This window comes from Sus scrofa, chromosome 9 (genome assembly GCF_054392235.1).
Source record: "Sus scrofa isolate SSC_HxYL_T2T_F1_AM1 chromosome 9, Sscrofa_HxYL_maternal_Yorkshire_Landrace_v2.0, whole genome shotgun sequence".
Classification (NCBI taxonomy): Eukaryota; Metazoa; Chordata; class Mammalia; order Artiodactyla; family Suidae; genus Sus; species Sus scrofa.
The window spans coordinates 112,743,489-112,770,106 of NC_139391.1; the positions used below are offsets into that span (position 1 = coordinate 112,743,489).

At 41.8% G+C, this 26,618-nt stretch overlaps 1 protein-coding gene across 50 annotated transcripts in view; it reads right to left on the reverse strand.

Annotated features, from left to right (window-relative positions):
* Positions 1–26,618, reverse strand: part of NRCAM (neuronal cell adhesion molecule) — a 317,402-nt gene that overhangs the window by 16,329 nt on the left and 274,455 nt on the right. For 29 of the 50 annotated variants that reach the window (XM_084977477.1, XM_084977466.1, XM_084977470.1 and 26 more), the window contains 9 exons: positions 25,967–26,068; positions 20,881–21,078; positions 20,712–20,782; positions 18,519–18,744; positions 17,577–17,692; positions 16,156–16,360; positions 13,938–14,060; positions 12,881–13,066; positions 11,793–11,828 (listed from right to left, as the gene is read on the reverse strand). In XM_084977477.1, the coding sequence (XP_084833603.1) occupies positions 11,793–11,828; positions 12,881–13,066; positions 13,938–14,060; positions 16,156–16,360; positions 17,577–17,692; positions 18,519–18,744; positions 20,712–20,782; positions 20,881–21,078; positions 25,967–26,068 (1,263 nt within the window). Of the gene's footprint in view, positions 1–3,846; positions 4,000–5,188; positions 5,315–11,792; positions 11,829–12,880; positions 13,067–13,937; positions 14,061–16,155; positions 16,361–17,576; positions 17,693–18,518; positions 18,745–20,711; positions 20,783–20,880; positions 21,079–25,966; positions 26,069–26,618 lie in introns of all 50 variants that reach the window. The other 21 variants (XM_084977498.1, XM_084977500.1, XM_084977482.1 and 18 more) reach the window with 4 other exon arrangements.

The window sequence follows — 26,618 nt, forward strand, 5'->3', positions numbered from 1 at the left end:
GACAGACTACCGTCCAAAATTCAAAATCAATTTGCCCCTATTTCACAGCCCCATTTACTTAAGATTGGGAAGGCACAGTCTGTTAATAGCATATGTGTATGCATGTTCACACACACACACATGCAAGCGTGCCAAAAGCTGATATAAAACAAAAATTATGTAAGTGAAAATAGCTTCTATTCCCACCCATATAAGAAGGGATCTGAGGCCCAGAATGACTACAAGAAGCTTCAAGTCTTCCCAGGACACTCCAAAATCATCTTAACTACAGATGCACATACAAACCCAACTCATGACCACCACTGTGCATCACACATGTGTGTGTTGGCATGCACATGTGTGCGTGTGTGTGCACGCGCGCACACACACCCACACACACTCTCTCTGTCTCTCTGAAGCCTGTGAGGCTTTTTCTTCCTGAATCTGAGTTTCAATGGGTGAGTATTAGTACTGGGTAGGAGAGGGACAGAGGATTTTCACTTTATTTAAAACATGTGCAATAAAATTATATTCATGTATTCCTTGAATAATCCACAGAGCAAACACACTAAACAAACAGACACAAATAAAGAATATGAAAACAGAAAATAAGCTAGAGGGATGAAACTAACTTTGTTTCCTAGAAGTTAGTTTTAACAATAATTTGGTGCTTATCACATTGCTTGTTGTCTCATCTTAGTAGGTCTCTGAGGAAAATTTTCTTGAGTCCTCAGCACAAGAGAATAAACGTGGAAGAAACAGAGTAAGATAAACGGCTATTTCCAAAGACTCATTATGCATAAACATGTCCTATGCAAAGAGTTAAAATAGATATGTTTAGAAAGGGAAAACAATTACCTTGGCCAAAGTCTAGAGACAGGTGACCAAAAACACAAGCAAGCAAACAAACAAAAACCTCAAAAACTCCCGAAAATTGATGGGCCCATGAAAGCAAATCTTTAAATCCTTTGTGAAAAGGGAGAAGAGACAGTGACGAAGGAAAAGTAGGGAGAAGATGAGAAGAGGAGGTGGGGTCTTGACGGGAGTCGGGGTAAGAGGGCGGCACCATGATACCACCTCCAGTGTTGTCTGGTTTGTGTTTCAGTGTGTGCTATGTGAAAAAAAAAATTAGAAATAAACCTTAAGAATCCAAACTATCAGAGGCAGAGCCAGTGTCACAGTGAGTCATGAAACAAGCACAGATGAAAGTTGAGTCGAAGTTCCCCAAATGGGCAGAGCTCAGACTTACGTATGCAGAGAATTAAAAAAATCAGACAGGATGGGCTGTGGGATGCGAGTCTTCACAGCTCAAAACACAGCTGGATGAGCGGAGAAGCAAGAGCAGCAGAAGTTAATGCTGTCAGCCAGGACAGAGCATGGAAACTGGGAGAACAAGGACTCCAGGAAAACCGTGTTTGCTCCCAGAGGCAATATGTTAATCAAAGTCACTAGGGTTTAATGGTGAGCTATTCCTTTTAGTAAATGGGTTACATTTATTCATACAAGGTGACAATCACTTGTCCTCTTTCTCCATGGCTAGCACACAAGAATGGCCCATCCACTAGATTGCTCCACTTTTTTTTTCTTATGGCCACACCTGCAGCATACGGAAGGTCATGGGACAGCTGAGCAGCAGCTGTGACTTACGCCACAGCTGTGGCAACTGAGACCCTTGAACCCACTATGCTGGGCTGGAGATCAAACCTATACCTCTGCAACAACCCAAGCTGCTGCAGTTGGATTCTTAACCCACTGGCCACAGCTTGAACTCTTATGGTTGCTCACCTTGAACTTACTTGCTCACTACAGCTTGGAACTGCAGGTACGGAGACACCGAAAGCATTTTTTTTTTTTTCTAAAGGGTTTGCCTTTTGTCCTATAAAAGGACAGAACCAGGCCACAACTAATTTTATGGGTGGAATCTCATTCTTGCTAGATCTGCAAGGTGGGTTTACACAGGAGCCATCAGGGGTCCAGAAGAGCTGGATAAATGTCCCAAGTGCTGAATGGGGTGGTCCTTTCTGAGACAACCTGCTTCCCCCAGGGTGGGCCTCTGTACCCCTGCATGTGGGTGTATGGGAGCCTCTCCTTAGCAGTGGAAGGTTGAGCTCTCCTGCGTTCTAGCTGGTGACAGAGCAGGCCCCCCACCCCCCATTACTGGTCATTGTTGACAGGAGGTGTAGACGGGGAAGAACACTGCCTACTTCGCAGGATTGTTGTAAGGACTGAATGAGAAAAGCCAAGAAAACCATTCACCTAGTACAGATGAGAGCTGAATAAATGCTGGAGCTCTTCCTATTATGAGCATCCTAGCTATACACGGGCAGAAGATCTACTTGAGTTTTTAGTATTTTGAAATGAAGAGCTATCAATAATAACAAACACCTTGGCATACGAGCTATGAATGGATTTTCCTCCTTTAAGTTTAGCATGGCATTTTCCTGGATCTCTGTATACAAGTAGATATGAAAATCCAAGGAACAGAACAAAAAATTTTTCCCCTAAATGTTATGATTTTAGCTCCTGACTATTTTAATCAGTTATTTTAATAGTACCTAGTTATTGAAGATTACCTTTGATTTCTTTCTCTTTTTTTGGCTGTACCTGTGGCATATGGAAATTCCTATGCCAGGAATCAAACCCATGCCATATCAGTGACCTGAGCTACAGCAAGGACACATGAAGATCCTGCAACCGCTAGGCCACAGGGAACTCCGGTTTCTTTCTTTTTTAAAAAAACGCTCACAATGGTTTATTTTCCAAATTAGAAGAAATGATTTAAAAATCGTAATGTGGGAGTTCCCGTCGTGGCGCAGTGGTTAACGAATCCGACTAGGAACCATGAGGTTGCGGGTTCGATCCCTGCCCTTGCTCAGTGGATTAACGATCCGGCGTTGCCGTGAGCTGTGGTGTAGGTTGCAGATGCGGCTCGGATCCCGCGTTGCTGTGGCTCTGGTGTAGGCCGGTGGCTACAGCTCCGATTGGACCCCTAGCCTGGGAATCTCCATATGCCGCGGGAGCGGCCCAAGACCAAGAAATAGCAAAAAGACCAAAAAAAAAAAAATTAAAAAAAAAAAATAAAAATCGTAATGTGGAGGTAATGAAAGACACAAAAAATACATTTTTGCCTATGAGTTCTACAGGAAAGGCAACATTTCCTCGAGAATGCATGAAGTGACTGAACATGGTTTTATGAATCACCAAATAAACATGTACCATACAACCCTTATTTAAACTGAAGCAAGCAGGAATTGTTTTCCATCTTGTGAATAAACATGAATATTCTTACATCTGACAAGGACATTTTTCTTTATTTTAGAAACTTTACTGTCCTTATGTATTTTGATAATGTTCAAATAAAATACACACAGGCAGTCAAATATGGTGTGATAATGAAATATAGGAATCGAACAATTTCTTGTTCTCTATATATTTAATATTCTTTGTATCACTTGTCTAACCTAACTGTCGGGTTCTGCTGGGTTACAGTCCATTTTGACATAAAAAAAATTGTGACTCTATATCAGTGGGTTATTTCAGCTTCCAAAGCATGTCAAAAATTCCATTCTAACTCTGGGGGAATGTGAAAAACTGAGTTACCTAAATCATGTGCGTTAAGAATCGTATTTACCTTGGTTTTTGGAATGGTTTTGGCAATAATTAGAGGACAATTTACTCAATTCTGTAATTCATTTGATATAAAGAACCAAAGAAAAGAAAAAACCCAACTCCCCACCCAACTGGGTCCCAGAGAAAGACAGTCATGGGCCTACCCCCAACACAGCTTCACCAGCCCCGGCTCCAACCAGGGCTCAAAGTGGCTTCACCTCTGCCTGGGAGCCAGAACTGGCTTGGTACGCGCCTCACCTGGGCCTGTCTCAAACACATCCTCTGAACTCACAAAACCAGAGTCCCCCTCAGCACCAACTCGAACTTTGTATGCTGTTCCTGGCATTAGCCCCTTTAACCCAAAGAAGCTCCGAGAACCATTTACAATTTCTTTCCTCCATTCCTCTTTGCCTATGGAAATTTTGCAAAAAACAACAAATTTGAATATTTCAAGGGAACGGAAGTCACTTAACACTTCAAGACAGGAAAATATATGCTAAATACAAAATCTAGGATACTTGTTTGTCATTTTAGATGATTATAAATCGAGTCATGTCAAATAAATCAATGAAAACTGAGAACTACATGAAAACGTCCTCAAAGAAAAATCGGTCAGATATCAGATGGCATTTTAATTGCGTATATTCCTATTGGATTAAACCTTTAATACAAAGGAAGTTTCCTATCTGCACCTTGCCTTCTGAAACTATTGAGTTTCTCTGATGATATTTATAAAAAGAATGTATATACATTAAATAGCTTAATCAAACTATGGAAATAGCTCTTTTGTACGATTCACAGGATGTATCTTTCGGTAAACTTAAATGCCTTCAAATGTATCCAAGTTACAGGTTCAACCTTTTCCAAGTACTGATTTTTCTAAAGCAATAGCTGTTTTAAAAATATTTATTTGCACGATAAAGACCTGAACAGAAATCTGGACTCCATTCAACATTTTGTCAAAAACATTCATGGGCCCCCCAGCCTATTATATTTATTATCTATTGCATTAAGGAGGGGGCACTGGATTTTCCCAAACTGCTGAAAATTCAAGCTTCCCCATCTCCAGGAAGATGTGGCCAGGATGTGAGTAAATTGTCTGACTTGGGAGTCCATTAAACATTGAAATATAAGGGTTGCTTCTCCCTGGTGTTAATTTTCCACAATTTCTAATACAATTCTGTTGGTTAGCATGGGCACAACGACTACTTGCAAGTCAGTTCAATTTCTGATACTTTAAGGTCCAATGTGAACAAATTTTTTCTTCTTCCCTACTTCTATTTACAAATATACTGACTCATTATTACTCTTGTTGACATGTCATGGGTAAAGGACAGTTTTAAGTATGACCATCAGAAAATAATACAGGCAGTGGCACAGAAGAGGTCCCTTGTATTAAAGGACATGAACCAAAGAGATTCCTAGTAACATATAAAATATATATAGGTTGATGGTTCACTCAATTTTTTTCAGATACATCTGCTTCATTGATTTGGATCAAGTTCTTTTTCAAGGTGATCCATGGTACATCCCCCAAATGTTCTCAATTTCTTAAAATGTAGCCCTCAATTAAAAACCGGGTAATGAAATTGTTTCTTACTGCCAGCTACACCATATTCAACATAAAAGGTCCCATGCTCTGGTCCCTCATATTCCCAACTGATGTTGGCTGAGATCTCAGCAGCTGCAGTAGTAAGTTTGCTGATCCTGGGATTGACTGCTTGAAGTAAATATACAACAGAAAAAACAGACAGACAGTCAAAGGGCAAAACCATACACACAAAATTTAAAATAAGGTTAACTCTGCTGGAATTGTAATAAAATGAAATTAGAATTGACTGTTGAAATTCTACAATGTAGGGTTTGCTTCTACTTCACTTTTGTTGCCAAAGGCTTTTCATTTAGGAAACTATAGCATTAGGAAATAAATGAAGAATTAGAAATAATGATGCACATTATTAAAATGTGTGAGTTCTGTTATGTGGGCGCTGAACAAGGCAAATCGTTGGCCGTGAGAGATGGTCCCAAGGAGAATGGCATATGTACACCAAGGTACACAGGGTGACTGACCAACAGGGACCTGCTGTACAGCACAGGGAACTCTAGCCAATATTCTGTGATAATCTATGTGGGAAAAGAGTCCGAAAGAGAATGGATGTGTGTACATGTATAACTGAATCACTTTGTTGTACAGAAGTTATCATAACCTCATCCATCAGCTATACTTCAATGAAACTTCAAAAATGAGAAAAAAGAAGTTCCTGTTGTGGCTCAGCGGGTTAAGAACCCAACCAAAACCCATAAGGATGTGAGTTTGATATGTGGCCTTGCTTGGTGGGTTAAGGATCTGGCATTGCCACAGATGTAGTTCGGATCTACTGCTGTTATGGCTGTGATGTAGGCTGGCAGCGGCACCTCCAATTCAACCCCTAGCTTGGGAACTTCCATGTGCTGCAGGTTCAGCCCTAAAAAAAAAAAAAAAAAAAAAAAAAAAAAAAAAAAGACAGCTCCAGGAAACATCACAGAGTCTCCATTTACTGATGTACATGTGGGAGGGGGTGCTGCTTAGTGTGGGTCAGAAGTCACAGATTTCAGGGACCGCAAGGCAAAAGGAATACTAGTCGCTGCTTTTCAATGATTTTTATCATCTCAGTGTAGGTCTTCAAGGAATTTGTGCTGGGATGAGAAAAGATGCTCCTTAGAATAGTGGCTTTTGCTTCGAGCCATGAATTTCTGTAAGAATCTGTCTCTGGGGTGTTCAGGGACCACAGGCAGGGAACACCTGCTTTGGAGAAGACGGGACAGTTAGGGTACACTAGAAGAGAAGCTGCAAAAACACTCCCAGTACTCTTTATCAGAAGGTAAGCACCAAGAAATAAAAGGAATAAGAACTATTTCCGTGGACACACCCCAGAGAGCAAGAGGATCGGACATGCTGAGTGCTCATTACACATCATGTCCTAGAAAATCAGGGTGCCACTTAAACAGCTTCCTAAAACACCAAGGAATGGAGCCTACATGATGCTAGATGTTTGTTACCCAGTAAGGACATCTATAGTCATTAAAAGATGTTACTTGGTCACCTGAGCCTGGAAATTCTATCAGCCTTACCTCAACAGCCTAAAGGAAAAAGGACATATTTACAGTTAATGTTAACTTGGGTAGTTAAACAATGGTAAGATCAAACTGTCATCTCAGGGAAAACATCTCAGCATAGTCAATCAGAAAACATGACAGGCTTACTCAGACTCTAAAATGAAATTCCAAACTATGTCATATAAGTTAGATGCCAAAGGCCACTACTGGAACAAATTCAACCAAATAGCATTTCTTAGGATCAAAAAGGGAAGGATGTTAAAGAAATTAAATAATGCATTTGACCTCTGAGATCTAATTCACCATCGCATGTACACTGCGTGCCTCTCTGTGCTAATGGTTGGAAAGAGCAAAGCAAAACTTATTATTGAAATACAGAGTCCTTCTGCGGGCCTAATTGATTTCAGTTGTCTAAGGTTTTCCTCTTAAAGCTTAAAGATCTTAAAGCTTAAAGATCTTAAAGCTTAAAGATCAGGATGAAAATCCAATCAATCACAGAGACACATATACAGCAGTACTAATGAACATGTGTGTAAAACATCAGGGGTAAGGAACCCAGGCAAAACATTACATTTCTTTACAAATTTTGGGATTTATCACAGCATTGCGAATCAACTACACTTCAATAAAACTTTGAAAAACGAAAAAAAACTGGAGTCTTGGAACCAAAGAATTCAGTCTTGGTGAAGACAGGGAAGATGTTTCAAGGCAGACCTGTAGCTTCCAAAAGAGGAGCATTTAGCTTCTTCGTAAAGATAGCAGAATGTCTTAAGGTGATGCTGTTTGGCCCCTTTTAGCCTGGAGAATTCTAATATTCCTTGCTTTTACTCCCCACTCATGCACTTAGTGAACTATTAACCCTCACTGAGCACCTATAAGTTGCCTAGCAACGTTTCCTGGGTTGTGCTAGCATCGTTTCTCCTCTGGCTTTTTTTTTTTTTTTTTTTTTTTGTCTTTTTGTTCTTTTAGGGCTGCACCCAGGGCATATGGAGGTTCCCAGGCTAGGGGTCAAATTGGAGCTGTAGCGGCCTGCCTACACCACAGCCACAGCAACGCCAGATCAGAACCTCGTCTGTGACCTACGCTACAGCTCCTGGCAACGTTGGATCCTTAACCCACTGAGCAAGGCCAGGGTTCAAACCTGCAACCTCATAGTTCCTAGCTGGATTTGTTTCCACTGCGCCACGACGGGAATGCTTCCTCTGGCTTTCTTGACAGTGGATCTCAACTCTCTCTCCCTACTGTCTTTCTTTGCAGATCCTACCAGAGTGGTTACCTATGTTTTAGCTTCCTGACTGCATGTCCGATCCTGTCACTTCCCTGTTTAAAATGTGGATGGCTTATCTGTGCCTGCAGGTGGACTGCTGGGTTTAAGTCAAACATCCTGTGGTTTTCAAACTCTGTGCCTTTGCTTGGGCCCCTACCAAGAATTTACACACCCCCAGCCCCCGACTCATCTGCCAAGACTCCATCTGTCCTTCGAGGCCCAGTTCAACATTACTTTCCTTGTGGAGTTTTTCCTGATCCTGTTTGGCAACGTAAATGGTTCACTCCTCTAAGCTCCAGTAACATTTTCTTCAAATTACATCTGTTTTCACTCTGTTTTATGGTATTGCCTTACCTGCCAGACTGTAAGCATATCAAGGGCAGAGCTGGCTTTACTGTTTCACCACAGAGCGCCCTAAAAAAGCCTGGTGCTCTCTTCCCCCTTTTTACAGTTGCACCAGAGGCATATGGAAGGTGAATCAGAGCTGCAGCTGCCAGTCTATGCCACAGCCACGGCAACCCCAGATCTGAGCTGCATCTGCGATTTACGTTTGCGGCAGGGCTGGGTTCTTAACTCACTGAGTGAGGCCAGGGATGGAAGCTGCATCCTCATGGACACTATGTTAACCCTCCGAGCCACAGCAAGAACTCCAAGAGTTTTGCTTTTTATGTGCCAGATAGACATCAGTTGTTGAACTGACTGAATTTTCTATATAGTTGTGTGTGTGTGTGTGTGTGTGGTTTGGTTCAGGCCAAATAAAGTTGTGAATTTTAAACTTAATTTTTACCGACTGGCCTTGTTTTTGGACCCAATTTCTAGCTGCATCATGGACTCTGGTAACATGATATGGGGAGAGTCTGAACCACAAAGAGGCTCCATCCCCAGCCCCTAAGTGCCCTCCTCTGCTCTGTCCTAACTGGTTGACCACAGTGGGCTGCTAATTAGGTCAAGAACTGGGTTCCATTCCTGACCTGCCAGGTAGTTTCTCCCTCTTCTTGTACCCTAAAGAGTCACCTCACAAAAGGGCTCTGGTGATTGGAACCAAGGTGAGAAAGTAGCTAAGAATCCACAGATAAAGCAGGGGCCAACCATCAGCAGTAGTGGGGCCACAAGTCAAGTTCATGATCCGTGTGTTTTCGGTGCATTTCTGTAGATGCCTTCACTGGTTTGTTTCCTAGAACTTCAGACGCCGAAGCTATTTAAAGGGACATGGCAGCTGAACAAAAGCAGACAAACAACTACAGTTCATACACAGATATTGGGTGTTTTGAAGAAAGATACAGACCAAAATAAGTGATTCCTGAAAATCTCAAGTACCCATTTCCAGCTCCAAGTGAGGAGCATGGGAAGGAGAAGGGCTAGTGGGGCATAATACAGCTAACTGAACTAGCCTGGCTTCTACTTCATGGTTTAGATAATCCCTTCGTAATTGCATATTTGAAAGCGTGGGTTTCATTAACCGCTCTTAAAATCTGTAAGAAAATTTAACAGTGTAAACTCAGATCCTTCTCTTTTCCCCTCTTTGTTCAGAACTGAATGAAAATCTAGAGGCGTATGTCTTCTCTCAATGGTTCATCTCTTGTTTATTCCCTTTCATGATGCTTTAAAATAAAATATAAAAGATATATAAAAATAATAACATTTGGAAGCATCGTGGCAAACTTTCCTTTTTCGTCTCTCTCAGAGAGTCTCTAAGCTCCACATAGAGAGGGAAAACAGAAGAGGAGAGACTTCATTCCTGGACTGAAAAAAGAAATCTCTTAAGGATGGAAAACCCAGGGAAATAAATTATTCTTGAGTAGTTCAAAGTTTCATCATGGGAAAATATCATTTTATGCAAAGCAAGGTTTAACGATGGGTGCACTTTTAAAGAGAAACAACAGAGAAAATGAGGTTAGATTGACTTTTTTTTTTTTTAATTAAACACCATTTCTTTTCTTATCTGAATTCCACCAGATTGCAACACTGGGGGCTTCACGAACCTTCTGAGACCCTATTTTTGCTGGTCTCTCTAATCATAAGTAATTCATATTTCAATGTAGTAACATCAAATGGTAAAACCTAAACTCTTTTAATTAAGATTTCTTTTAGCTAGTTTTAATTCATTGAAAACAGTGGGAGATATTTTTTCCAGTGGCATGTGTGTTCTATTCCAATATGACAAGTCAATGGAAAACACAAATAGCCCTGCCACAGCTCAATTACTCAGCTACTACCTCTAGTCAGTGACACGGCCACTGCACAGTCAAAGAGCCAGGCTTTCTCTGGAATGCTACCATGAAAGGTTATGAGGGGAACACAGCAATAAATTATGTGTAAAACAACCAAGGCTTTTAATGGATATCTAAGCACCCCTGGAAAGAAGCATACATATAAAAGAGAGATTTTCATTCCTCCACAATTTTGTGAAAATTTTGAATTTTTACAACTTGGTTCTTTCAAGTCTAAAAACACCTATAAAATGTTATTAAGAGGACTGAGGAGTTCCCGTCATGGTGCAGTGGAAACGAATCTGACTAGGAACCATGAGGTTTCAGGTTCAACCCCTGGCCTCACTCAGTGGGTTAAGGATTTGGCATTGTTGTGAGCTGTGGTGTAGGTCACAGACGTGGCTCGGATCTGGCATTGCTGTGGCTGTGGTGTAGGCCAGTGGCTACAGCTCGGATTACACCCCTAGCCTGGGAACCTCCATATGCCATGGGCGTGGCCCTAAAAAGACAAAAGAACAAAAAAACAAAAAACAAAAAACAAAAACAAAAAAAAAAGAGGACTGAAAATGGTTACAGTTCTAATGCAATCATTCTCAAATCTACCTGATCTACATTCTGTAATTCACAAGAGCCTCTGAATATAACATTTGCAAGAAAAAAGAAGCTATGGATCAGGCATAAGCTCACAAGATTTGAACAATTTATGGCAAAGCACTTATTTCTTTTGGTCGACTTTTCCTTCATTCCTATTTGTACTTATTTAGTCTGTCAAAGCCCAAGAAAACCCCTGCCAGGGGTGCTTTCCATGAGAACAGCGCCCTGGGGGGCAGGGTAGCCTCCACTGCTACCTAAAAATGGCATCTACTAACCACCAAGGGTCAAAGCTTGGGGGAAACCTTTGGTGGAAACCATACCGTGATTCTTTCAAGCACCATTCTCCCAAAACCAACCTTCCTCCCCAAGAGGGCTGTGAGCAAGAAAGGAGAAAACAAGTAATTCACTGTGGCGGTCAGCCACTCCTCAGGAGCAGGGGACCTGAGCAGTTTGGTGAAGACAAAGATGGAATAATGCAACTGAGCAGAGCATGTGGACTGCCTGCAGACTTGCTCAGAGGGGGTCCCACTGGGAAGACCTTCCATCCCAGGCTCAGTCAAAAAGCCCAATGGGCAGTGTAGTGTGATGCCAGCAACGTGTACACTATGTCTACCGGGAGTACAGCTGAAGCAGATCAGAACAGGAAGCTTGGGTGATCCGACTTCTTAAGGCTGTTTTCATTACAGGACTGGTATTTCTGAACCCTTCATAGACAGCATGGCCATCCAGAAGACCTGGGCCAAAGCCGCAGTTTGGGTCCTGTCCATTCCAGCCATAGTCCTGTCATTAAAAGCCAAGATCAGGATGGGTGCCAAGCGTAAGTCTTGAGACAAGGTTTTAGGAGAATTCAATAGGTGGCTTTCTCCTGGTAGAAAAGACCAGGCATGAATTTCAAAGCCAAGATCTTCCAGGAGCTGAACTTTCTTTTGGTGTTTCAAAGCTTATTTTACATTCTCTTTTAACCCATGCTGCACTTCCCCATGTTTAACATTGCAAATTTCACACAGGTAGAAAGTCATGCAGATGAATTATTTTACCTTTGCCTGCACCTACATCAGGTGGAAGAATACCAGCTTTAATGAAGGGAAACAGAAACAGGACACTATATAGTTAGATGTAACACACCCATGAACACATACAGCTATATAAAAAACACTTCTTCCAATGCTAAAGCATGCAAGAAGAATGGAGCGTCCCATATCAGGTATAGAGGACAAAGGTGTAGGTGTCCCCAGACTTATCAGGAATCAAATCCCCACACTATTTTAAGTGCATTATTTGTACTTGCCTATTATGTAAGAAGGCTTAGGACATTTCAGACCAATTTTGGGGTAGAAATGTCAATTTCTTATGCTATGGGAGATACATAAATAATCCTCAAGCAAGGCTACAATTTAGAGACATGCAACACCAGGAAATCTTTTATAATATTTTTGATCATTTTCATTGAATCTGAAGTTTTGCAAAATAATTAAGTTATGAAAGGAAGTGTTGATGCCTTTCCTAAATACTTTTAATGAGGCTCTTTTGCTTTCTCTGTACCAGATGGTATATCAAAATATGAAGTCCCATGCTCTAACACAAAATAAATGCATATTTAATAACTTTCTATTTTCTTGCTCAAAAACCTAAATCAATATGTAGACTAGCAAATTATTTTCTGGTGAATCAAGACCAGAAATATAATTACATATTTTATTTGTGTATTGATATGTATATCTATGTGTGCATATACGCGTGTATTACACACGTGTACACATATGTGTATTTGTATATATGTAAAATTGTATATAGGAGAAATATTGCCTGGAACTTTGAATTTAAGTGTGGCAAAATATTGTAATTTCTTAGTCTCATCTCAAGATTTTAATATAAGTTTTTAATAAAAGTATAAACAATAATTTAAGATTAATAAAAATTAATAAAAAATTTCATATGGACTTGACAAAACAAATCATTATTCCCGTATGAAGTAAATCATTGCTTTTATATATATCAGAATGAGACATAACAAATAAGTGTTTTTATTAATTGGCTAAGGTAGATATTTCACAGTAAGAAGGAAAAAGAAAGCAAAAACTTAAAGATTTCTGTCTTGAGATACTTATAGGGATTTTATACATACCCATCTTACCTTCATCCACAGTTGTTACTGCTTCCTCTGTTATTTGACTTCCTGATCCTGCTGCTGTTTGTGCATAGAAATAAAACTTATACCGAGTGCTGAAATTTAAATTTTTTAACGTCCAGCGGGTCTTGTTGGCAGGAATTTTTAAATCTATCAGAGGACCTAATTCATGTGTGCTGTTAACTGTTGACAAGAATACAAATAAGATAAGATAAGATAAAATAAAATAAAATAAATGAACCAACCAAGTCCAACAAAAACAAACATTCTGATTCAGAGAACAGAGCAATGGTCTCTGAAAGGAAAGGTATGGGGGGGCAAAATGGGTAAAAAGGGGTTAACTATATGGTGCCAAATGGCAACTAAACTTTTGGTGGCAAGTACACTGCAGGGTATACAGAATTCCAAAGAGAGTATCGTACCCATGAAACTTACATAATGTGATAAACCAATGCTACTTCCATTAAAAAAAAAAAACAAAAAGTGTGTTCCCCATTAATTGCTGTAGGAATATTACCATAAATAAAGGTGAAACCTGAATTACACTGGCTTGTGTAATCCTCCTCTTTGCCAGACATAATCAATAACCTGACATAGTCCGACAATACGCTGTACCAAGGGGAAACACATTCTGCATTGGCTACTAAGCTAGGAGAATTTTAGAGTTGAATCGCAATAGCATTTCTGATGTCTTTGCTTTTGCAAGCAGAGTCATGTGTTGTGAAACAAGCCCAAACCTCATCCTCAGAGGATTTGTTCCAAAGGAACCCTGTTCTTACCCTTTTCTGGTTACATATAATGGCCACCTACATGATGACACACACCTAAACCCCACGCTTAAGGCCTGTACAATTCTACAGGTTACTTAATTTTCAATAGCGTTTGTGCCATTTTTCTTTAAAAGATACAATTTCAAATTTCTTCTGGAAAAACACTTGAGGGTATCTGTGTATATTCTACAGCTATACAGAAATAACCAATTTGCATTTTAAGACATCAGTTCATTTTTCCTTCTTAAACCGTATTTCCCAGTTTCCTTCTCCCCATAACTTACTTGGCTGATATTTTAAGGTGTACTCCGTCAAAATGCCATTCGGGTGGCTGGGCGGGTCCCATTCCAAAGTGAGCGAGTCTAGTGTTGGGTTAACAATCTTCAAAGAGGACGGAGCACTGGGAACTTCAAATGAGAAATACGGTCAAATACGAAGGTTTCTGAATGTTCAAAATGCATTAAAATGACATATTTTGGAGCATCCACACAATTCATCAAGGCCTTTGTTTTCTATAACTCATTCTTTTTTTAAGAAATAATTTTGTTATGGCCACACATGGCATACAGAAGTTCCCAGGCCAGGGACTGAATCTGAGCTGCAGCTGCAACCTACATCACAGCTGTGGCAATGCCAGAGCCTTTAACCCACTGCACCCGGCTGGGGATCAAACCCATGCCTCTGCAGCGACCTGAGCTGCTACAGTAGGATTTTTAAACCATGGCACCACAGTGGGAACTCCTCTATAATGCATTCTTGCTCCTGATTCCACTGAAACTACATGAATAGAAACCTGTTACGCTGCTTTTCTCTTCTTCTTTTTCTCCTTACCATTTCCATTTAGATTTATTAAACCATCCTTTCAAACACAAAGGCTTTGTCTTTATATGGACCCAAATCAATACTTTTCAAAAAGACGTTACTCATTTGTTTCACTAAGGTGTCTTAACAAAAGCGAATTAGTGACTGAGCAAAACGATTCTAACCAGGCCTTTGAGTAGAGGCAGCTGTGTTCCGGGCTCTTCAGGACTGTTTTCCCCAACAAACCAGGGGTCCCCGTCAGAACACCCTGCCTGCCGGTCTCTGGGCCAGAGACACGGCAACGTGGGATCGGAGCCATGTCTGCAACCTGCACCACAGTTCACAGCAACGCCAGATCCTTAACCCACCGAGCAAGTCCAGGGATCGAACCCATAACCTCATGGTTCCTAGTCGGATTTCGTTAACCACTGAGCCACAACGGGAACTCCTGTTCCCCATCTTTGTGTCACTGGACAGACTGTGTCCTCTCTTATCTATCCTTTAACCCCTGGTCCTCTCTTCTATGGAGGCTTCTCCTGAGCCATCAAAAGGACCAGTGTAGGGTCTCACTGGTGAAAGCCTTGAGTGGAAGGAGCCCTAAACCCCCAGGGAGCTATAAGACGGAGGATGAGCAACCCTAATGAGGGGGGGAGTTGGGATGCCTATGACTCTCAGAGGCTGCTGGGCAGCTGCCAAGGTCATGAGCCCCTCAACCAGGAGCCAGGAGAGGGTTCATCTGTAAATGGTTTTAATTCACTCCTGGATATACATCCAAAAAAAACAAAAGCACTAATTCGAAAGGATACATACACCCCAATGTTCACTGCAGTACTATTTACAATGGCCAAGACATGGAAATGACTGAAATGTCCACCAATAAAGAGATGAATGGATAAAAAAGATGTGGTACATATGTATGTACACGTATATATAGACATACAGTGGAGTATTACTCAGCTATAAAAAAGAGTGAAAGTTTGCCATCTGCAGCAGCATGGATGGGCTTGGAGAGTATTACGCTAAGTGAAATAAGTCAAAGATAAATACTGTATGATATCACCTACATGTGGAACCTAAAAAATACAACAAACTCATGAATATGACATAAAAGGAGCAGATTCACAGATACAGAGAACAAACTAGTAGTTACCCATTGCGGGGCGGGACAATATAGGGAGAGGGGAGTGGCATTTACAGACTACTGCGTGAAAGACAGGCTCAAGGATATATGCTACAACATGGGGAATCCAGCCAATATTTTGTTATAACTGTAAATGGAAAGTAATCTTTAAAAATTGTATACAGCTCCGATTCGACCCCTAGCCTGGGAACCTCCATATTGCCGTGGGAGCGGCCCAAAGAAATAGCAAAAAGACAAAAATAAATAAATAAATAAATAAAAATAAAAATTGTATACAAATAAAAACATTTTAAATTGGCGAGGTTTTTGACCTTGCTAAGTGTAGAGAAGAATTTTAAGCTGAGGAGAAAGGGGGTTTCTGTGTTCTGAAGACTTCCATATGCCCTCAGGCCATCTATGAGCTGACCCTTGGCCCCCTTTGTGTGCGCTGTGTTCATCTATGGGAAAATCACGTTTGGCTTCTAGATGCTCTTTATCTGGGGGCCCTTCTGTCATGCAAGCCTCTCCTGAGCCTAGGTGTCCTAGGCTCCTAGGATCTCGGAGACACACCCGCCCCGTACCTCCTTCCGGGGTGTGGAAGGCCCTGTCGGGGCTGGCCGGGCCCTCCCCTTTCCCATTGACCACTCGGACGTTCAGGGTGTAGTGGCTAAAGGGCTCCAGCCCGGGCAACATGCCGTGAGTCTTGCTGCCCTGGAAAGTGAGGATCTTTTTCTCAATATGACGTCTGTTTCTATTCGAGGAACTCTGTGCCTTCCAGTAGTAAATCTGCAACAGCAAGAGTAAAAGTTCGATGAAAGCGTTATGGTTTTCTTTTCTTTTTCCAGAAAGTTCCCTTGGGACGTTCTGCATTAGTGGAAAAACTATCAGCTACTGATGCGGAGGCAAGAGAGTAGGAGCCCAGAGACAATGAGGGAAATAATTAAGAATATGGAAGGAAGCTGGGCTACACAATTTTGTTAGAGGAGAACAACTGAAAGAACGAAAGAAACAAAACATCATGAGACCCACACAGAAGGATTTATGTGTCTTTTACTGGCATGAACTATTCTAAAAATAAAAGCGACTTTCCAGTATTTCTAAACTTTTCCAGAGTTAATTCAACTTATGTATAATACATCGTTTAGTGTAATCCTAAAAACCACAGTGAAGTTTTTATTATTACTATTCCTACAGTACAGATGAACCTCTGGGTTATCAAGAGGCAGAGGGCTCCACTTCAAGTCTAGGGCTTTCTCGCTAAGCCAAACTGCACTGCTTAATTAAAAATATGTATATGTATTTTGGTATTAAATTGCAGGCACAGATTTTGAATAGATAAGCAAAGTGGTGATTAATTTTGGACAAAAATTCAGAATTGTTGTTTATTAAGTCCTCTTAAATTCTCATTAGGAGTTTAAAGGCACTTTCAAGAGAAATCAACATATATACAGAACCTGGCAATCAGAGAAAATACCAAAATTGAACACGATGCAGTGCAAGCAGTGACCTCTAGAGGTCAGTGTTCAACAAAGCAAAGCAGTGACTTCCTTTGGCGGTGTGAACAGACCATCCATCAATTGACAGTATGAATCAGCCTTTCTGTGCTTCCCAAGAACAAAGGTAATTGATGTTTATAAGAATGACCTGGTTGGAACTGTATGACCTTGACATACAATCTGAATTATTTTAAAAAGGTCTACATTGTTTTCAGAATAAATTTGTTTAACACATGCAGTCAGCATTGCTTTTAAGCTAGGTGCATTTCATTATATTCTAGTTTATTAAACATTCGTTTTCACCATATATATTCATTGTTCAATGGATAAAAAAAGTTTTCTCACTTTGTGTGCAGTGATATTTCCACTCAGCTCTAGCTGGGATGCTTCAGGGGTGGCTTGCCTCAGATGAACCCTCAAGGCCTTCACCGGCCAAGAAAAGTACACATGGCATTGGTGGATGGCCTGTTTCCAAGAAAAAGAACCAAAAAGTCTCTTTCACTTGCCCGATAGCCTTGCAGGTGTCCTCGGATACTCTTCAGAGGCACTGGGTCCCAGTGCACCTCGGCCAAGGTGCTGTTCACCACACTGACACGCACATTCCCTGGAGCCACCATTGGGACTGGGGAAAGGTGAGAAAGGGGGCAGAGGTGTCAATGTCATTTTGAATTGCACGCAAGAATGTAACTGTCTCGTAATTTTGACTTGAAGCATTGTCCCAGCTCTATGCTATGTATTATCAAGCATGGAGAATTGACTTTTTTTCTTTTGATATCTGTTCATTACACTTTGTGAGAATAATACATCTTTTAAAAAAGTTACACACACACACACACACACACACACACACACACACACGTAGGGAGAGAGAGAGAGAGAGGTTGTGCCACAGCATGTGGAAGTTCCTGGGCCAGGAACTTGTAACACGGCAGTGACCTGAGCCACAGCAGCGACAATGCTGGATTCTTTAACTACTAGGCCCCTAGGGAACTCCAAAAAGTAATAACTTTTAACATTCTGAACCTATCTTCTACAGGGCAGGCTGTTTAAATGCAGAAATGTTGAACAAAATAATTGCCACCTCCCTCCCAATCTAAGCACCTCTGGACATGGGACGTGTCCTTGACTTGCACCTGGATAAGTCTTTTTTTTAAGGCCCACACCCATGGCATATAGAAGTTCCCAGTCTAGGGGTTGAGTTGGAGCTACTACAGCTGCTGGCCTACGCCACAGCTACCCCAGTGCTGGATCCGATTCACCCACATCGGTGACTTATACCACATCTGGTGGCAATGCCAGGTCCTTAACCCATTGAGTGAAGCCAGGGATCAAACCAACATCCTCGCAGACACTGTGTTGGGTTCTTAACCCGCGGAGCCACAACAGGAACTCCTGGCAATTCTGTTTTGCTGGGGGAAAGTATTCACGAAAGAGCATCAGACACTTACGGTCTTCTCCAGAATGTCCCATGACTACGGCTGGCTCTGGAGCAAAGCCCACGTCGTTCAGGGCCTGAACCTTGACCAGGTATGGAACAAAGGTCGGCGTGCCTGAGACAATGTATTTGGAAACATTTGCTACCACCACAGACGTCCATTCATCATCACCATCTTTCTGGCGCCAGCTGACTTTATACTGAAGGCCTGGCCCGTTAGATTCAAAACCACTCAAGGGCTACAAGAAAAGCCAAATATTCAGAGCTTTGTAAACAAATGAACTACACAATCATTTACTGAAATGGCAAATTCAGTTCCCAGACTTGAAAAAAGTAAGCACTGAAACGTTAAAATACAAGCTATGACCACTTTTCTCCAGGGACCTTTTAGCTTTTCTTTCCACTTGTGATGAGATTCAAAGCTTGTCTGGGAGCAACGTTTCAAAGATGGCTGACTTTCTCTCTCTCTTTCTCTCTCTCTCTCTCTCTCTCTTTCTCTCTTTCTTTCTTTCTTTCCTTCCTTCCTTCTTTCTTTCTTTCCTTCCTTCCTTCCTTCCTTCGTTCCTTCCTCATTCCTTTCTTCCTTCCTCTTTCCTTCCTTTCTTTTTCTTTCCTTTCTTGTCTTTTTAGGACTGCACCCATGGCATACAGAGGTTCCCATGCTAGGAGTCAAATCAGAGCTACAGCTGCTGGCCTGCGCCACAGCCACAGCCACAGCAACACGGGATCCAAGGGGTGTCTGCGACCTACACCACAGCTCACGGCAACGCCGGATCCATAACCCACTGAACGATGCCAGGGATGGAACTTACATCCTCATGGATGCTAGTCAGATTTGTTTTCACTGAGCCACGACAGGAACTCCGGCTGACTTCTTTCTTGAAGTAGTAAAAGCTACCTAAGTTTCTCAAATTCTGGCTCCACAGTCATGGGTGGGTGACACAAAACATTTCAGTTATATAGTTTCCTTTAAGTCTTCCTGTTTGTGTGATAGTACATCATTGTCTATTTTACATGGAGACTGAAACTTGTGAGCTACTTTCTTTATTTAAAAAAAGATTGGCTTGTCACTCTATCCTGTTTGTACATGCATGTATATATATAAGCTTATACAAACATGTATGCCTCTAAGTATGCATGTATAGATCTAAAATAAGTTTTAAAATCACACAAGTAAATATAATTAACTTTCCAAATCCAGGAAATACAGATAACCAAAAAACAATGTATAAGTTGACTGCTGAGAATAGCTTAGTATGTGTCTTCCAGATGGTTCTCTAGATGATGACGATACAAGCTAGCATTTATCAGGCATGTCTATGTGCTAGGCACCATTCTAAGCGCCTCATATGCATCAACTTCTTTAATCTTATGAGGGTGGTTCTATTGCTACTCCCATTACACAGATACATAATGGAGATGTTAAAGAAATGCCTTAAAGTCACACGTATACACATTACTATATGCAAAATAGATGACTAGATATACTATGTATATAATATGGTAGGTCCTTGTTACCTGCATTCAATACTGTGTAATAACCTATACGGGAAAAGAATCTAAAAAGGAATGTTATATGCATAACTGATTTATTCTGCTGTACACCTGAAACCAACACCACTTTTTTTTTTTTTTTTTTTTTGTCTTTTGTCTTTTTGTTGTTGTTGTTGTTATTTGTTGCTATTTCTTGGGCCGCTCCTGCGGCATATGGAGGTTCCCAGGCTAGGGGTTGAATCGGAGCTGTAGCCACCGGCCTACGCCAGAGCCACAGCAACGCGGGATCCGAGCCACATCTGCAACCTACACCACAGCTCACGGCAATGCCGGATCGTTAACCCACTGAGCAAGGGCAGGGAACGAACCCGCAACCTCATGGTTCCTAGTCGGATTCGTTAACCACTGCGCCACGACGGGAATTCCCTAACACCACTTTCTAAGGCAACTACACTCCAATAACTTTTTTTTTTTTAAGTCACACAGTTTGTATGGGGCAGAGTTGGGATTTGCATGCATTTATTTTGGCTCCCAGGATTAAGGTTTTAACTACTCCATAGTCCTGTCTAATGAAGATATGTAATCCATATTTTTCCCCCAAAATGAGTGAAAAAGGATTTTAATACAGGTATTATTTAAAAACACCCCCCCCCCACACACACACTGTACAAAATATACCAAGGAAAAGTTGAAGATTTCAGACACAACTCACCTTCCACGTAATCACCAAATTATCCGGCTCCGATCCCAGCCCTTCTACAGCCGTGGGATTTTTATCTGGTTCTAGAAGTTAAGCAGCCACAGCCTTTGTAAGCTTTGGTCTTTGGCCAACAGTGGACAATTTTTCTACTTTCTTTCCTATCACCGAAGTCCCACTTTACCTGCAGCTTTCGTCAAATACTGCTCAGAGGCCTCGCTGGGCAGGCTCCTCCCCAGGCTGTTCACGGCCATCACTCGGAAGGCATAGTTCACATAGGGTGACAGCTTCAGCTGGGCTGTAGTCTGGGTTCCAGGAACTTCCGTCTGGTGGTGCCACAGCCCTGCCTCGTGCATCACATCTTCATATTCAATGATGAATTCTGGCCACACACACATACACACACAGTCAACCCGAGACCATGAATTCAGTCACCCATTGGTGGGTTGCTAGAATGGGTAATGAACAGGACACTCAAACAAGAGCCGCCACAGGATCTCAAGGGCAGGAAAAATTCATTAGAATATTTTGATGTCAGGGTTCTATCAGCATCCTCAACACTTAGGCACACCCAGTAATATGTGGTGTTCTTTTTCTAGCATGTTGAGTTTGGTTCCTTAACATTGATAGAGGGGACCCACGTATTCCTAGGAAAGTTAAGACATATGAGAAGATGGTCAATTTTTTTTCATAGCAAAAGAAGTTACATTAAATTCAGGGAGATACCCTTTCCCACTAAACAGAGGGACAATGATCAAATGTTAAACACACTTTGTTGACTGTGACATGGGGAAATGAGCCTTCTCCTACTTTGTGGGAAGTATACATTTGCACAACTTTTATAAAGGATACTGTAGAACATCTAACAATGTTTTAACTCAGATACCCTTTGATTGAGAAATTGTACTTCCAGCAATTTATTTCGCATAAGTGTCCTCACACATATGTTCCAAGACACATGAAAAAGAATCCACATGGCATCATTGTTTGCAACTGAAACAGCCTAATTGCAAACAACCTAAACGCTCATCAACAGGGCTGATTAAATAAATTATGGTGCATCCACACAATGGAATATTCTGCAGCTGTAAAAAAATGAACGGGACTGCTCTAAATATACTGAAACAGAATGATTTCTAAAATATATTGTCAAGTAAACCAAGCAGGGTTTAGAACATAATCCAGTGTGTACTGGATTCTACAGTTGTGTAAAAGTAAAAAGATTTTCTATGACATATACACATACGTGTGCACTTGAATGTACATGTGTTACCTCTCAGCGGATACACACTGCAACACTGGTGTCACCAGAGAAACTGAGAATCAGAGGTGGGAAGAAGACTTACTTTTCAGTGTCTACCTCTCTGTATGTATTAAAATTCTGTGCTGTGTACATGTTTTACCCTTTAAAATTAGGTATTTAAAGTATTTAAATATTCATTAATTGCCTAGTATGTGCCATGCACCATGACATGAATTAGAGATACAAAGATGGACTAGATAGATGTGGTATAGCGCTCTGAAGCAAGGCACTCCAGAATTCTCCTTCCAATCTATGTTAATTTGCTGGTGATCTCCAGCTTCATAAACCTTCACATTTGTATCTTCACCCCTGTCTCTCCCCTGAACTGGAGTCTTGGACACTTCATTGCCTACTCCACTTGTTTGCCTACTACGTCTCGAACTGGACAGGACCAAGACTGATCTCAATCTTTGCCCCAACCGGCAGTGACAATTCAGGTCAAACCCTTAAGTCCTTTCTCCTCTCCTACGCTCATACGCTCAGCAGTCCTGTTGGCCAGGCTTTTAAAATATATGTAAAATCTCAGCATACTGTTTTTTAGCTCCTCCATCCCTACGAGCCTATTCCAGGTCATCAAGGTCCCTCAGGTGAATTATTGCATAATCTCCTAACTGACAAGTTCCCAGGCTTTCTCAGCTCATGGTGGGCTTAGTGTCTCAGTAATTGTCTTCATGGCTCCCTTAGGTCCGAAGACACACCTAACATTTCCATGTATTAAGTAGTTAGGTCCACATAATCTAATAACTCTTTATGTCTTAAAGTCTACTGGGCACCACTTCGCTTCTCCAGCCTTGGGAACAGATTGGACACCACCGCCCTCATTTCCTATTTCACGCCGACTTTCACACAGTACTTGCTTTTATCACAGCAAAGGCTTTGGAGAGACATGATGAGGTCACCACGTGATGCAGCACTGTGATACTGAAAGTGTAAACTGCCTCGAGCTAGTATTTCACGGGGTGTCTGGCAGATGTCACTGCGTTTTTTAAAAAACAAAATTTAAAAACCAAAAACTCAAAAAATATCCTGAGGCACCCCTGTGAGTTTTCCGGGGTTCTGCAAGGCATTTTAACGCACAGTTTGAGAACAATGGTCTTGCCTCGTCTTCCCATTCCCCACTGCTCCTCTCCAGAGCATTTACAATGGAAAAGCCAGCATGATTCATCGCGCCACTTAAATCCCTCCAACTCCTTCCCAACCCCTACAACAGCCTACGCAGCCCTGCACAGTGCACATTCCACTCCACCCACCCCTTGCCTCTTCTCGCCTACTTCACATCCTCTTGTTCATTCCATTCCAGCCACCCTGGCCTCCTAGCAGACAGGCTCCTGTCTTAGGGCCTCTGTTCTTCTTCTTGCTCTCCCTGGAAAGTTCTTCCTCCAGATAACCGCATAGTGTGCTCGTCACCTCCCTCCTCCTGTCTTTATCATGCAGGCATATGTTAGCATCTCGAGGTGGCCTCTCCTAACCACCATGTTTATATTTGTACCCCATGCCCCTATTTTTCAATCTCCTTCTCCTCCTTTGTTTTTCTTGCCTAAACGTTTTTGCTTGGTCACACATACAAACCCATGTGTATAGATAAGTGAGTCCTCTAGGAAACAGATGCAGACACAGAAGTAGGTGTGCGGGAGGTTCCTTTGGGGGAAGAGCTCACGGAAGATAAAAGGGAGAGAAAGCAGGAGCTGGCATGGAGGGTCTTCAGACCGTCACGCAGGGCTGACATTGGTGAGAGGAGAGGGGGAAGGAGGAATGTGTGGGAAAAGCCTCAGACTCCAGGACAGACAGTCTCAGCCAGGCCATCAAGGAGCCCCGGCGTGAAGTTCTGCAGGAGGTATGGCTGAGACTATTCTAGGACCCTCGCTGAGCTCAGTCTAGACGAGCTCAGGAAGTGGTCTCATGGGGATGTTGGAGCTGATCCTTAGGGAAGGGGCAGCAGCGGAGTCTGCTGTTGACATTCCATGCAGTGGGTTCTCTCATCAAAGGAGATCTAAATTGTGTGTGTGTGTGCACACACACACACATATATATATATACACACACACATTATACATATGTATTCATATATATATAATGATATTATCTACAATAATATAACATATATTATTAATTTTATCTTATTTGTATCCTCAACTAAAATATACCGATATGCTCCATATGGATAGAGATTTTTTTTGGCTACACCCCTGGTATAAGGAAGTTCCCAGGCCAAGGATCAAATTTGAGCCAAAGCTGCAACCTATGCTACAGCTGTGGCAACACAGGATCCTTAATCCCCCACACTAGGCCTAAAATCAAAACTGCGCTGCCACAGAGAAAATATGGGATCCTGAACCCACTGTGCCATAGCAGGAACTCCTGGGCAGAGATTTTTTGACAGTTTTGTTTTAGAAGAATGCCTGGTACCTAAAGATACTCAGTAAATATCTGTTTAATGAATGAATGAAGCAATAGAAATGCCTTGAAATCTAATGATATCATTTTAACACGGGTCGAAAGAGTCTCCAAGCATCCGAACCACCAAAATCTGGCTAATGGACTAAATTCACTGGATGATTCAGCATAAATTAATGAGTGTTTTGATCAAGTATCAAAACCTCCATTGAGAAAGGTACACCACTAAACAATACAAGACAGAACGAAGGAGGCTGTCATTTAATTTCATTGGCAAATATTGTCTTTACCAGCAGGTGTCATAAATCAACATGTGCATCACTTCAGTATTATCTTACGTCATCATCAGAAAGGAGGTTAGTCTTCCTGCAGTACATACCTAAGGGTAGTATACTATGTCTTGGGTCTACTCTCTTAAGCACCTTTTTGGTTTTAACACTTCCTTTTTTTTTTTTTTTTCCTTTAGAGCTGCACCTGGAGACATATGGAAGTTCCCGGGCCAGCGATTGAGTTGAACCTGTAGCTGCCGGCCTCTGCCACAGCCACAGCAATGCTGGATCTGAGCCACATCCGTAACCCACAACCCCCGCCACAGCTTGCAATAATGCCAGATTCTTAATCTACTGAGAGAGGCCATGGATCCAACCTGCAACCTCATGGAGACTATGTTGGGTTCTTAACCCACTGAGCCACAATGGGAACTCTGGTTTTAACACTTCTAAGCTTATCTACAGTCTAATTTTACTAAGCTCTTCCAGTATTTTTATGGCACAGTCTGCCACCTGATTTTATTCCCTAGGCTGATGTCATCAAGGTGAGAGGTTGACACTGGTGAATGTGCCACTTTGCAGCAAAGGCCAATGGGAAGAAAGAGACTTGATGTCTACACCCAATTCTGTTACCAACTGTGCTAACACTACTTATTAAGTCCCAGTTTCCTGGGCATCACAAGACCTGGTCTTCCCATATCAATGGGAAAAATGAATAACTTGCAATACATCTTCCTATTGTGGTAGACATTTAAGGTGATTCTTATGGATCTTAAACACAAAATGAGAGTGGATGTGCTTAACTGACATCTCCAGCAACTAATTAGTGTCCCATACTAGAAGCTGTAACCAGGAATAACTCCAGCTCTGAAGACAGGAGAGCTTCAAATAAATGTTTCAGTTCTGTTAGCAAAGAAGCAGAGACTGCCAGCAAATATCTTTTTGAAGAATTTCTTTTTTTTTTTTGTCTTTTTGCCTTTTCTAGGGCTGCTCCCACAGCACATGGAGGTTCCCAGGCTAGGGGTCGAATTGCAGCTGCAGCCTCCAGCCTATGCCAGAGCCACAGCAACGCTGGATCCCAGCCGCGTCTCTGACCTACACCACAGCTCACGGCAATGCCAGATCCTTAACCTACTGAGCAAGGGCAGGGATTGAACCCGAAACCTCATGGGTCCTAGTCGGATTTGTTAACCACTGAGCCACAATGGGAACTCCAATTTTTGAAGAATTTCAATTGCATGTGACGAAGTGCTTTGGGAATGGTCATTAGATTTATCAGTGATAAAGCAAATGATACCACATACTTGTAATAGGGCTATTGTTGTCGTCGCCTGGGGTCCATGACAGCTGAACACTCCTGTCGAGTTGATCTGTCAATTCTAAATCAAAGGGAGGATTTGGGACATCTGTAGACCAAACACACACATCACAGTTAACCATCCGGCCTTCCGAGGTTCTCCTGTACTTTTAAGACTATTCTTTGGAGGGGACTCTTAAAGACACAGCACATGTGATGGTCAATGAGCATGCAACAGAAAGGAAATGAAAACAGCTGAGGCTGCTGGGAACACACACACACACCCAAGAGGACCCCCCCCGCCACCCCAAAGAGCTCTACTTGTTTCTTTTTCAAATGAAACTAAATCCTTTGTCCCCAACGCCAGTGGAGTGGACATGTATGGTTCTCCAGCACTCCCAGTGTGTGTCTTCTCAGAAACATAGAGGAGCACAGACAGAGAGCATAATATGGAAGCTAAATTTCTAATAAATGAAAAACAGAGAATAGCAAATGCTAAAAAACAAATCCAGGCAAATGCATAGACTGTTTAAAGAAGATGCAAATGTTCTTTCTGAAATAGGCTAAATTACAAATTTGGGGGTGCCTGAAGAATATTTATATTTTTAAGGGAATTCTAAAACCGACGCCATGCAGGTAGCCTCACATGCACATCTTAG